The 14350-nt window shown below is 38.7% G+C and overlaps 2 protein-coding genes and 1 pseudogene across 3 annotated transcripts; 2 read left to right on the top strand and 1 right to left on the bottom strand.

Annotated features, from left to right (window-relative positions):
- The first annotated feature begins 53 nt into the window (after positions 1-53).
- Positions 54-1964, top strand: LOC144659450 (spondin-1-like; annotated as a pseudogene). The gene is made up of 3 exons (XR_013571894.1): positions 54-624; positions 1024-1278; positions 1775-1964. The product of XR_013571894.1 is annotated as a spondin-1-like (transcript).
- A 1690-nt stretch (positions 1965-3654) lies between these two features.
- Positions 3655-8377, bottom strand: LOC144660047 (uncharacterized). Its single transcript, XM_078520602.1, has 2 exons — positions 8052-8377; positions 3655-6135 (listed from the first exon to the last, which is right to left on the bottom strand). The coding sequence occupies exons 1-2, from the start codon at positions 8320-8322 to the stop codon at positions 5759-5761; spliced, it is 648 nt and encodes a 215-aa protein (XP_078376728.1). The 5' UTR covers positions 8323-8377; the 3' UTR covers positions 3655-5758.
- Positions 8378-8630: 253 nt separating this feature from the next.
- LOC144660872 (spondin-1-like) lies at positions 8631-10987 on the top strand (the record flags this gene model as incomplete). Its single annotated transcript, XM_078521600.1, has 4 exons — positions 8631-8647; positions 8812-9269; positions 9673-9918; positions 10611-10987. Coding segments are annotated over 4 exons (852 nt in total), but the record flags the coding sequence as incomplete, so codon positions are not given.
- Positions 10988-14350: the final 3363 nt, after the last annotated feature.

Here is a 14350-nt window from a genome sequence, read left to right as displayed (position 1 = left end):
CAATGTCACGAAGAGAAAATGGTATTCTCTTGGTGTCACTTAATACCGTGATTATTTTACTTCCGCTTCAGCCGCGTTAAATTCCTATGCCCAGAATTATAAACGATTATCGAGTTCTTGAGCAAAAATGCTTTCGACTGAGCGAGCAATTCTGGTCACATTAGCAGCTTTGTTCACCCTTGTTGATCATAGTGAAGCTTGGCGAAGACGCAGATGTTCACCGCGAGCTTGCCAAGTGAGTTCTTGGTCTTCTTGGAGCTGGTGTAGTGCACATGACTGCGGAGAACAAGGATCACAAAGCAGATCAAGATGGAAAGAATCCTCTGCGTATTGTGGCGGAGCGTCATGCCCTGACTTGTACCAAACACGACGGTGCTTTGGCAATGCAGCAGTTGACTGCGAACTAAGCTCGTGGTCCGAGTGGGGCGCTTGCACCACTCCTTGTGGCGCTTCATCAACACAGAGCAGCTCTCGTCACAGGATAACAACGGAGCAATGTGGCGGGTCATGCACGTCCACTTTTCGAAAGACAACAGCCGAGTTGTCAGAACGGAAGGAGTTTGAAAGATGGCACATGTTTCTGCAAGGAAGGATATTCCGGTTATTGCTGTGAGCATGGAAAAGGTAAATAATACCAAAGTCGTGATATCAAGTAAACAACCAGCTCATATAAACACACGCGTACGATGTCTCGTCAAAATCTTTTTGAACTTATTTTCAAGAGGAATTTTACGATGTCCTTGTCTGTTCTCTTACTCAGTATACTCTGCAACCCAATAATCAAACAAAGAGATAAAGAGAAAACAGCAATCTCGAAAATAAACCTTAAAACGAGAACTAGGCTAATAATAAGAAGAAAACCGCGGTAATATTATTACAGAAATCTCTTAATCGTATTGCTTCGTATACATGAACAATGTTTTCAAAGAGAAAGAAACTTAGCGTAAAAAAACACACAGAAAATTCTGAATTTCACAGAGAAATTTATAGTCGCTTGTGTTTACTTGTATTTTTGTTCTATAGCTAAACCAGATAAAGTTAACTGCCAAGTGAGCCCCTGGTCGGAGTGGGGTGCTTGCAACACTCCTTGCGGCGTCTCGGGAACACAGAGCAGTTCTTGTCACAGGATAACTTCGGAGCAGTATGGTGGAACATGCCCGTACACTTTCCAGAAGACACGCACATGTCCACAGCTCAACGCATGTTTGAACGGAGGAACTTTGCAATTTGGGAGATGCGCCTGTATGAATGATTATACTGGACATTGTTGCGAGAAAGGTGAGTGAAAGAAAGAAACGAATATAGCAGTAAACAAATAAGAGATTGTTAGAGCACATTTAGAAAATTAGATGAACTAGTTGTTCTTGCACATGCAAGTGCTCAACAAGTTCTTTGATGTAGTGCCAAACCTGCTTTTTAAGCCTAGAAATAGACTCCAACACTTAGTTTCATAATCTGAAGTTGCATGTATGATGCTGGAGATAGGTACAAAAAAAGGCCGAAAATAATACAGTGTAACAATCAACGTTCAGACTTATTGCCCAATTTTACCACTTTTTATTTTCTGACTGTCAAAGAACTGGTCAATGATTTGTTTGCTGCTCACTGTAAAAACAAAACTGAAGTTAATATTTTGCAGATAATTTAATTCCGTATTGTAGCTTTGTGGCTAAGCAGTAATCAGTACATTTATCCGCTTTTTAATTCATGAATTTGTTTGTTTGTTTATATATTCATTTAGCTGAATGCTTACAGTACACTTTTCCTTCCACAGCCACTCAAAAACATAACATTTTCATAGACTGTATGATTGCCCTTGGTGCAGTTGCTGTATTTGGTGTAGTCATTTTATTGTATAAGAAGTGCAAAGAAACTTACAGAATAGGAGCGATGTAACGTTTCCAACTCTATTGTCGCCTAGATAATAATAATAATAATAATAATAATAATAATAATAATAATAATAATAATAATAATAATAATAATAATATAATATAGAGACATCAGAAAAGTGGTATGACCATGAACCGGAAACAGTTACAGAAAATGAGGATGTCACAATACTATGGGACATGCCCATACACACAGACAGGAAAATAACAGCCAACAGACCAGATATAGTGATTAAAGATCACAAAACGAAAACCTGTAAATTTATTGACATGGCAGTACCATCAGACAGAAACACATCCGTGAAAGTCACTGAAAAACTATCTAAATATAAGGACTTGGAAATCGAAACAGGCCGAATGTGGGGCATGAGAACGCAAACGATACCAGTTATCATTGGAGCACTTGAAGCTATCAAAAAGGGACTAGAGAGTTATATTGGAAGAATCCCCGGCCAAATAAGCATCAGTGAACTACAGAAGATAACCTTGCTGGGTACAGCGCATATTTTGAGGAGGGTGTTGTCAAGCTAAAAACTGACTACCCTTTAGTGCCCCAGGACCATGGTTTGGTCCCGGCGCTAAGGACTTTAAGCAAACATTACGTAAGGAACATAACAATAATAATAATAACAACTCTATTAACGTGTCAAATCTGTAGTAGCTGAGGGGAAAAGTCCCCTCTACTAATTGTGGACACCTAACCTGCCTAACTAAAAAACGTAATTAATATATATAAAATAGAAAATATTTATCTAGATTTAAAAAAAAAACCTAAGTACAAATATATTAAAATTCTGTTTCTTTAACTATATTGAAATATAAAAATTAAAAATATGTTAAAAGTAAAAATTATGTCATGGCAGCCAGTCATTCTTGACATAGTTTGCATCCTCGACAGTCACTGATATTAGCAGCCAGCACAGTGAGGTCCCGACCACGTATAACGCATTATAACTATTCTCGCCTAGAAGTACTCTTGAACTATTTGGTAGACGACCTCAAAAGCTAGCAAGCCGTTCCCTTTTTTAACCAGTATCGTCTATAAATAAAGGGATGTTGTAGTCGAGTGTTAAATTCTCCTTGTACTTTCAAGCAGACAGGCATAAAGACAAGATATAAAATTATTGTATTCATATTTCAAAAATTTCTTAGTACTTTTAACAAATAAATGTATGGAGAATAAAAAACAACATATACTGAGGCGGTTCAGTTGTTTTATTTTAAAATTTTTGCTTGGTGAATACATGTGGATAGTTAAATAATCAACCTCGTTCCCAGGGCTTGTCCTAAGGGAAAAGCCCTGGAAACAAGGTTGCTAAGAAATCCTTTTGACCTTATCTGAGCGGACTGAGCCACTAAAAAGGTGGCTCGTAATAGTTTAGATATTCCTGTCTTTGGCAGTCAATTGATGCTACACCTGTTATGTTGAAGTTCAACTTTCAGAACATCCTTGTAAGGCTTTACTAATAAACAAATTGGAGTCACTGTGACGTCAAAATTCGTTCCCATGGCAACTACAAAAAATGGTCAAAGATACCTTATTTTTGACCGTGTAATGCTAATTACTATAAAACTAGGCGGTAAAAGTTTTGTTTTTTAAATACTTTTCTAATGGACAAAAGAAACGATCTGACAACTTTTTAAAAAGTTCTGTCAGACATTTTTAGAGGCACCTTAAATTTATACAAAAATAACGTAGCTCCGAATCCCTTTGACAGAAAAAAATTTCAGTTGGATAAAAATATGTAAAAACGAAAAAAATTCCACCGAATAGTTTTTGAGTTATCAGCCTCGAAAGGTCCAAAATAGTATATCTTTAACCTCATATGACGTTGCTATGGAAATAGATTTTGACATCACCATGACCACAAATTAATCATTGGTAAATCTTGTTTACGTTTGTGCAAAAAGATTTTCCTTAAAGTTATTGGTATAGCTAGCTGTGCTAGAATACTAAAGACGGGCATGTTTAATTCTGACTAAACTATTAAGAGCCAGCCTAATCACAAGAAGGCAGAAGCATTCTGGATTGAGGGAAATATAAAAAAGTACGGCATTCTTCAGTTCGGTGGATATATAGCCAGATCTGCATATAAAGCTTCCTGTAATTTTTTTAGCTGTGAGGCTAACAAAAACATTGCTTGTAGCGCGGATTTCAACAACATTTTCTTCAAAGATGGGAAAAATGGCTACGCACATTATTTCTTAAGATTTTTGGCGCTTGGTCAGGCAGTTTTGTGCGATGAATTACTCCAAAAATCAATTTTTCACTCTAAAACCGGACGCTTCACTTTAAGGGCGCCATGTTTTCACTCTCGTCTGTTGCCTTGTTGTTCGAAGGAAAAGTTCGCAAAGTAATGTGGGACAGGGACACTACAGTACGTATAGAAAGAACCTAACGGCTTGGCTCACAAGAAAGATAAATCGTCGTTTTCTCGTAAACAAGTTCCGGGACCTATCATTCTTTTCATTTGAGTAAAGCAATCACCTTTTTATTTTTATTGTAGAAAAACAAATAATAAACGGAAATGTGAACTTGGCCAGTACTCGTGATTATATAATTAAAACCTAGCAAACGTTCGAAATGCATTTTGGGAAATTCACAGTTTTAAAAAACCTAGTAGCTTTCCAACTCGTCAAGTAGGTCTTGAAATCTTTGTGTACAAATAAGACCATTATCAAAGAGGACAATTAGCTTTTATTCTACTTGTTTATTTAAAAAAGGTTACAAATTAATGCTAAGATTTTTTAAAATGATTGGTACTCACTCTTAAAAAGGATTATAGCCACTTGATATTGGTAAATAAAATACTTCGGTATAACCAATCAGGGACTGAACGAGAGGCAGTTGTGGCTTTTGCTTCGATCTAGAACTAGAAAATTTTGTCCGTGGCGTACCCTTACAAAGCAATCTTTACAAAAACGATACAGCAAAGAATTAGAAATGAAATCCACCTAATCTTCGAATAATCTGGTCAGAAATCAACTTCGAAGAGCTAAGAACGTCTAACTGATTGTGAATTTCCTGCCAAAAGATATTTTCATATTTAAAGTGCGCAGCATGGGGTGTTTATTATCTCTTAGACGAAAATGCAAATTCATACCCCCAAACACGGTGAAGGGGGAGCGGGGATGGAACCCCACCAAAGGTTTTCGTTCTATTTATGCGCAGCAAAATTGTTCTACACTGAGTAGAAAACCCTTCGCTTACCCTACAAAATGACATAACATTTCTTGGCTCAGAGGTCATATGACGTCATTAGAGCCACCATCTTAGATCCGCCATTAATTCACTATTTCTTAGAAAGTTGGAAAATACCGGAAATTCAAGCAATCTTGATCCAGAATGCTAAAGGAATGTAAAATTAAACAAATCGTACAATTTGTTTTTAAAAAACGGAGGAAATATATAAAATATATAAAAATGATGATTTTTGGTCAAACAGGCTTGTAATTATCGAAAAATGATGGACACATCATTGACTATTCAAATTTCTGCAAGGAAAGAATGAACAGCTAACTGGACGTTTCAGCATCTTAGAGTTAATCTCCTCGAGGGGTAACACCTCCTCCCCCCTCCTCCCCCTCCCCCTCCCCCTTTTTTGGTACGCGCGAAGGTTATTCCAGCATGCTTTCTATTGCTATATACAATGATTTCCTTAGCTTTTAAGTCAGTTAATTCAATCAGTCGGTCGCTCAATGAGTCAGTCGGTCTGGTAGTCGGCCAGTCAGTCAGTTAGTCAATCGGTCGGTCGGTCGGTCAGTCAGGCAGACAGTCATTCTATCTGTTTCTGTCTGTCTATTTTTCGTTAAGATTTTTTCCTTTTAGTCCACGAGGCACTCGTCAGTCGGTCAGCCGTCAGTCTTCAGTCATTCAGTAAGTTATTTCTTATGATCTGCAGTTGACATGCAAGCAATACAATCTTCGCACGCAACAAGCGGGCCGAAAGAAAAAGAATCGCGTGATATGATGGAGGGGGACTACTAGGCGCGTTACGACAACGTGGGCAGACAGTTCCATTTTGATTTGTAGCGCTTGCCGGCTGAACATGAATGACAATGGGCTCGGACCTTGTATCAGGCACGATCCTTGGTGGTTCAGGTTTTAGCAGTCTGTAGAGGATGTAGATCACCACACAGAACAAAGCCACTCCTCCGGTACACGATCCCCCGATGAGAGCTCCGCTTGAATTTGTCACAACACTTGAGAATTCAACCAACCGTTCGTCTTCAAGACTCCAACCTGTGGACAACAGCAGAAAATGAAAGTGTTCAGTGAGGGTCTATTATACTTTGGCGGTTTGGTGATTTAAGCAAATGTCGAGTGTTGGTTTGCGGATGCACCCTCTTCAATTCGCTGGACCATTCAACTTGAAAGGAGATCAACGGACTCGAAACGGACGCTTCTTGAATAAACTTTTCGTTTTACGGACCAACCCGGTTGAGTAGAATTTCGATTCACCCACTCTGTAAAAGTAAATATATACCTGATCATGATATACCAGTATGTCATATATGTAAGCCTGCATACACCATACAGAGGTTAACCCTTAAGACCAGTTTCTGTAGAATTGTCTCGACTATCTTGTGAATCTTGATGATCATGAATGTCCCAGTAACACAATCTTCTACAATTTTTGTGAAACAGTTTGAACATGAAGCGTTTTCGTGTTAGGCTATGCGTAAGGGGTGTAGTTTAAGTCTTGCTGCTGGCTTGATTCGAACTAAATGTTCATCAAAGTCGATTTGGTAAATTAAAATGGCATTCAGGTGCAATCGGAGGTATAATTATGGCTCCTGGTAATATAACTGAATGAAGTGTCTGAATGCTTTCTCTTTTTCCAGGCCCTTGCTCAATGCTTTTTTGCTAAATTAGGAATATCTTTTTTACTAGAGAAATAGCCAAGGTCAGACATGTGAAAAACAGTCAGTGACAAGCTATTACTTATTTGGCTCGATCAAAAAGCTTGGGCAAACTGTTATAGACTAATCCAGAATAATCTACACCAGTAAACGATAGTAAGTGCTAAACAATTTACATAATTTTGTCATATGTCATTCAACGAAGCGCAGATTTCAAAGCTCGTTTTTAGCTTCCTTATTTCTAAAGGAGTTATTTAACATGTTGGTCGTTGTCTGTTGATGTACTTCACGGAGTCGGTCGTCAAGGAAGTTGTTTGACCTCTAGGCGTGACCTCGTTCCAGCGTTGAAAATCAAACAACCGTAAGTAATTAGTTAAAATATAAGTTAAATAATACTTTGTAATGCTAATTTACTGGGTGAATTAATTACAGAAAAACAAAATTCAAAAAGTGTATGACTGGAGAAAAGTTGGGTAAAACTAAATCCCTATACAAAGAATATTCCCCAAAATTTTAAAAACACACTAAAAATTCAAAAAAATTAAACACCTTATTTTAAACTTAATTAAATTGCATACTTGTCACTCACAAGTTACACCGCATTTAAAATTGACAATAAAAATAAAAGGAAGTAAAATGTAAATACGGCACAAAGCGAACCAAATAAAATTGCATACTTATCTCGAAGCTTATGTCGTCAAAATGATTTTAACCAAAGAAGATTTAGAAAACAAATCGGTGAAGTAATTAAACCAGAAGTGAAAAAAATTGTTTAGCTTCAGGGACTACGAACAGTTATGTTTTTAAAAACTATTAGAATTAGTTTTGGAAACTTTTAAGGACATTTTAGGAAACTGAGAGTAAGCTCAATTGCAATGCAGACGCTTCCAGACACTTGGACCAGACTGTTAGATGCGTACGTGTGTAATAATTATACATCATTCCTAGCCCTGATCCTTTGAAAGGTCTCGAAGAGAAATAAGCAAGGGGGGGGGGGGGGGAGTTCAATTATGGTTTTACGCAATTTGGACGAAGCCTTCAAGTCTGGTCGCGATACGAACCAAGGACTTTATAATTATATATGGTCCGTCTATCGTCAAACAGAAATGATGCACAAAGTTGCGGATGCATAACATAAACACATCATCACAGAGACAATATTTTTCGCGTGTACTCAATCGCCGTAACGTTTAGTAGGTTTTGGCGTTTGTAGTAATACCAGCCGCTAAGTCTAAAAACAACCAAAAAGACAAAAAAACAAAAAAAGCTAAAGAATAAATGTATCACGAGAGTTACCTTCTACTGTCGCAGTTTGAAAAGAACCAAGACAGAAGCCTTTGCTGTGTTTCAAGGTAACATCAACGCTTCTCTCTAGACTGAGAACAACACTACATCGATTCTTTTCCCATTTTTGTAAAACCGTACTGTTGCTTGGGGTACACATCTGTGGCGTGGCATGAGCTTGAAGCGCACCCGGGGTGTCGAAAATCCCAGCAATTACCACATGAATGAACAAGAGAAGCATTGAATAAATCATTGAGCTTACAGATGTAAGAACTGTGCTCATTGTCGTGTTTGCATACAGCTAGTTAGGTATCTGTATACTTTGTGTCACTGATGCCCTAGTTACCTCATCTTTCACAGCAATGGATTGATGTATTTGTATTCTTTGCTACCCCCCCCCCCCTCCCTACGTCCCCCCCTCCTCCGTCACTTACTTGTGATAATAGTGTCATACTTATTTAATTGAAGAAATCAAAACAGCCAATCAAATTCACGGATGTTAGGAATGTCACCTAGTATCTTCATTCAAAACTATTGGCATTTCTGCCACTAATTATTAAATTTCTTATTACATCAATTACAAACGGGTTGCGCAAGTTTCACTCAACGTTAGTATCGATTAATACATATGTACATAGCAACTAACTTCCGCGTTAGCTGCGTTGGATTTTTATGTTCAGGTTTATTAAACTCCGAGTCAGTAGCAAAAAATGCTTTCGGCTAAAACAACAATTCTCTTGTTAACGGCTTTGCTCATCTTTGTTCATCCCAGTGATGCTTGGACTAGGCGAAGACGTCGCCGTCGCAGTTGTTCACCGCGAGACTGCCAAGCCAGTTCTTGGTCTAACTGGAGTTCGTGCAGTACATCTCGGTGCGGGCAACAAGGTTCACAAAGCAGATCAAGATATGAACAATCATCTGCGTCTTGTGGCGGAGCGCCATGCACTGACTTGTACGAAACACGACAGTGTTATGGAACTTCACCGGTTCACTGCCAATTGAGTTCCTGGTCGGAGTGGAACGCTTGCACCACTCCGTGTGGCGTCTCAGGAACACAGAGCAGCTCTCGTCACAGAATAACAACGGAGCAATGCGGCGGGTCATGCACGTCCACTTTTCGAAAGACAAGAGCATGTCAACAGCCCAGTTGTCAGAACGGTGGAAGTTTGAAAGATGGCACATGTTCCTGCAAGGAAGGATATTCTGGATACTGCTGCGAGCATAAAAAAGGTAAAAAACACCAAAGTGATAAACAAACACTTACTATTTCTCGTTGAAATCTTTTAAACTCAATTTCAAGATGAAGTTTATACGCACTCCTTGCCTGCTCGATCTGCTCTAAATATACTCTGCGACGCATTGCCAACCCAATATTCAAACAGAGAGAGAGAAAGCAACCTTGAAAACAAACTTTAAAATAAGAACTAGGCTAATAAGAAGAAGAAAACCACTGTAATATGGTTAAAGAAATCTTTGAATCCTATTGCTTCATTTACACGAACAATGTTTTTTTCAAAACCAAGACACTTAGCGTAAAAAATACAAAACAAAAAAGAAAAAAAAAAAGAAAATTCTGAATTTCACAGAGAAATTAAGAGTCACTTGAGCTTATTTATATTTTTTTCTACACCAGATAAAATTAACTGCCAAGTGAGTTCCTGGTCGGAGTGGGGTCATTGCAGCACTCCGTGCGGCGTCTTAGGAACACAGAGCAGCTCTCGTCACAGGATAATTTCGGAACAGTATGGCGGAACATGCCCGTACACTTTCCAAAAGACACGCGCGTGTCCACAGCTCAGCTCATGTTTGAACGGAGGAACTTTGCAACATGGGACTTGCTCCTGTACGAAAGATTATACTGGACATTGTTGCGAGAAAGGTAAGTAAAAAATTGAGTTTTATAGTAAACAAACTAGAGATTATTCAAAAAATGCTGAAATTGCAGTCAGGGATATGCATAACAAAGGTTTCAAAATGGTCTGACACTGACTGAAATGCTGAACGTTGTTTAACAACGTTCAAAAAACTAAAACAATTGTTAGAGAACATTTAGAAAATAAGATGAACTTTTTAGTTGTGCTCAACGAGTTCTTTGTTTTAGTGCCAAACCTGCTTTTTAAGCAGTTCCATGGTTGTGTGATAAACTATTGGCTGAAGATAGATACTAAAGGACGGATAATATGGTTTAACAATCAACACTGGGCCGTATTGCCCAATTTTACCAACAAAGACTTTTTGTTATATTTTCTGAGTTGTCAAAGAAGTGGACATCAGGATAACAAACAAAATATTTCGACGTTCACAAGAAAGAAATAACTTATGTAAAATTGGCCATTATACTAACAAAAAGGTAAAACTAAAAATGTTAAACCGAGGCTTATATGAGGCTTATATCACACTAAAGGGATTTTGCTTCGGGATGATTTGTCTACTGCTCATTGTACATACAAATTTGGGCTTCATATTTTGCAGATTATTTAGCTCTGTATTATAGATTTGGGGGTTAGCAGTAATCAGTGCATTTATATATTCATTTAGCTGAATGCTTACAGTACATTTTTCCTTCCACAGCCACTCTAAAACATAAAATTGTGAGCATTGTTACAGACTGTTGTATAGCCCTTGGTGCAGTTGTTGCAATTGTTATCGTCATTTTAGTGTATAAGAAGTGCAAAAAGAAATGCAAAGTAAGAGCGAGGTAACGTTCCCAACTCTATTTACGCCCAGAAGCTTAAGTACTCTTAAACTATCTGAATTTGTCTAGAAGAGGACCCCACAAACAAGCCTTTCGCTTTCAACCAATATCGTCTGTAAATAAAAGGATGTGGTAGTCGAGTGTTACATTCATCTTCTACATTCAAGCACACAGGCTAAAGACTGACCAGATATATTGTATTGATATGTCAGCAACTTCTCAGTACTTCCAAAAACCAAATGTATGGAGAATAAAAAACAACATGTACTGAGGCAGTTCAGCTGTTTTATATAAATTGCACACTTTATCATGCTCGCTTGGTAAATACGTGTGGATAGACATAGATTGGTTTTCAAACTTGTTGTATGTAGTGATTTAACGTCCTCTTTTCAATTAGCCTTTCCCCTCCTGCCACCGAGCGTCGTTTTTTTCAATTAGCACCCCCTAATCCAATAAGCCTCCCCCCCCCCACCCCTGCTATTTACGAAAGTGACAATTAAGAAATTTAAATCCACCGGACTAGCAAAATGTTCGAAGTACAGTGGAACCTCGATTTAACGAACCTCTATTTAACGAAGTCCTCGGTATAACGAACGATATTCTTCTGCCTGGCTAATATTACCGTAAAATGTATTTAACAGTACCTCGATATAACGAACCTCGATATAACGAAATCCTGTTATAACGAACACAATCCGGAAGCCCAAGTTTAACCCTTAATATGCTAAGTCCGGATTATTCCGGGATTTGGAGGAAAGGCCATTCAACCACTTATGACGTCACCAATTTACACGTGCAACTTATAGAGTTTGGATAGATATTTCCACAGGAGTGTCCATCTTGACTGTTGACTGAATTCTGACAGAGCTAATCGGAAAAACATGATCAGTTTGTGGTTTAAAATTGGTGCTAAAACAGGCCAATATTCCAGTACGTGATCATGGTCTCCTTTCCAGGGTTTTCCATTGATTAAAGACGTTCGCGCTAATTGTTTATGCGCATCCCTACTGCGCACGTAATTCATGTCGCAACGCCATGCCACGCCATACTTTGAGCGCGCGCGCTGAGTAAAATTTCTAAGAACATATAGGGTGAGTTGCCGTTCCGCTCGCTTCGCTTGCAATTTGCTCTCTTAAATGTTCGGTTACCCCTACTTTTTTCTTAATGGACTTCTTTTGTTTATTGATATCTACGTTTTGTAAAAAACTAAAAAAAATCTATCGAGTGGAAGTTCGACTCTTTTGTCCCTTTGACGGTTTGACTTCCACTTCTCAAGCTCTCCTTTCTGCCTTACGACAGTTTCAAATGCGTTTTTCCAGGGTTAAATTTTACAAAAAAGATGGCAAAACTAAGAACTATTTACGCAACAGACGTACTTCTTCAAAATGTGATTAAGCTAAAGATTGTTGGCCTCTGTTTACTCATCTTCGATATTTTTAACAATAAACCCCGCAAAACATGCTTAATTACCGTGCGCCAATTTTTCAAAATTAGGGTAGTTTTCCAGACGCTTTTACTCTGAAACGAAGTCGGTGACCCCAACTTTTTTTTTGCATTTCTGACACAAGTAACTCATTATCTGACCACAGCAAAAAAATAAAAAAAAAATATATCGAGCAGAAAATTTTTGCGCGAACGTCCTTAAGATCGAAACTTTTCAGGCCAGTACAAGGGGTGCACAGAGTAAAAGATAGAGAGAATAAGAAAGTAGAGAAAAACGAAATGGAAAGGAGCAAGGAAACAAAATTGGAACTTTTCAGTAACTATTTTACAATTTACAGAATTAAGGGATGAGATCGGACATCAGCATGTAAGGCGCCTATGGCAGCCGCTATCCGTCCATGTGTATTATCTCACCCCACCACCAACCCATGGAATAGAACAGACCACAACACCGGGAACTTCATGCGCTACTGTTTGCGATGAGTGTGTGGGTTCTTTAACGTCCCCTGCTAATTATAACACTGAAGATGCAGGAGACGGGGCCTACGGTTTATCGTCCTTATCCGAGAAGACTAGAATGTCTAACCATTTGCAGATGTAATTACAAAGGCAGCACATTCTCCTCAGCTATTTTAAGACCCTGAGTGTTGGTCCGGTCTGGGAGTCGAACCCGAGACCCCCCGCACAGCAGTCCGGCGCTCTACCACTGAGCTAACCGGTCGGCGGCTTATCCCAAGGGAAAAGCCCTGAAAACGAGTTTGCTAAGAAATCCTTTATGACCTTATCTGAGCCACTTAAACTCACAAGAAGGCAGAAGCATTCTGGATTGAGGAAAATAGCAAAAAGTACGGCATTCTTCAGTCCGGTGGATATATAGCCAGATCTGCATATAAAGCTTCCTGTAATTTGATTAGCTGAGAGGCTGACAAAAACATTGCTTAGAGCGCGGATGTTTTTAAAAAATTGTTTCTTCAAAGATGCAAAAAAAAAATTAAGACTACGCTCTATATTTCTTAAGATATTTGGCGCTTGGTCAGGCAGTTTTGTGCGATGAATTGCTCCAAAAATCAATCTTTTCACTCTAAAACCGCACGCTTCACTTCAAGGACGCCATGTTTTCATTCTCGTCTGTTGCCTTATTGTTCGAAGGCAAAGTTCCCAAAGTACTATGGCACAGGGACACTTTAGGGCGTAGAAACGACGTGCGCGCACGTAAAGAAAATGGCGGCTTTTTCTTTACGGCTTGGCTCGCAAGACAGATAAATCGTCGTTTTTCGTAAACGAGTACCGGGACCTAACATTTTTTTTATTATTATTATATTTTGAGTCAAATAAGCACCCTCTTTCTATAAAATGAATATGAAAAAAATTTTCATTGTAAAAAAAATTAATAAACGGAAATGTGAACTTAGCCAGTACAGTATGGGGCCCAGTTCTCGGCCGGGTCAAGTTCTCGGCCACTTTGTGTTCAACGAGTTTTTCACGCCACAGTTGACAGGGGCGTAGCTAGCCTATAGGCCCGTAGGCCCGGGCCTACAAATTTTTCAACTTACTCGTATTTTTTAAATGTACAGTAGAAAAAATTCAAGGTGATGCACTTTTAAAATGAAATAGAGAGCAATTTTTAACATATCCTGGCATGATATGTCTCGCAACTCCCCTTTCCTGATGAGATCAAGGCTCATCTAGAAAGTGCAAAGTGTGAAACCTTCTGGGTTAGCCAGGTGGCAGGCAAACTCCATGTGCTGTTGAAGAAAAGAGCGTTTATTTACGAACGAGCGAAAATAGGTGCAATTAATATTCCTTGTCATGTCATGTTAGAACTATAAGCTGTCGAAATACACGCAGAATCACCAAAAAGTCGGAAGGAGAAAGTACATGGTCTTTGTCTCAAAAACCTCCCCAGTGGACCCCCCCCCCCCCCCCAAAAAAAAAAAAAAAAAAAAAAACCTAGCGATCGACCAGGCCTACAACTCTTAAAAAGCTGGCTACGCCCCTGGTTGAATTAAAAGAAAAATTAATTTCCTTCAAACGATAGACTGATTCTTGCGCTTTTTGTACCTTGAGTTTGATCTTTCAACTGGCTATAGAAAGCTCACACGTTGAGTTTATGCGAAGGTAGGTGAATTTGTTTTTTCGAAAACTTGTTTGTTTACGGCTCCGTAAAATTCAT

Source organism: Oculina patagonica, chromosome 7, assembly GCF_052425735.1.
Source record: "Oculina patagonica isolate OP01 chromosome 7, crgOcupat, whole genome shotgun sequence".
Classification (NCBI taxonomy): Eukaryota; Metazoa; Cnidaria; class Anthozoa; order Scleractinia; family Oculinidae; genus Oculina; species Oculina patagonica.
Note: the sequence above shows the minus strand (reverse complement) of the source record. Positions and strands in the feature narration are given on the sequence as shown.

Coding starts and splice junctions, on each gene's coding strand:
- LOC144660047 (XM_078520602.1), bottom strand. CDS start 8,322: ATGAGCACAGTTCTTACATCTGTAAGCTCAATGATTTATTCAATGCTT. Junction 6,136..8,051: donor TCAAACTGCGACAGTAGAAG/GTAACTCTCGTG, acceptor TGTTGTCCACAG/GTTGGAGTCTTGAAGACGAA.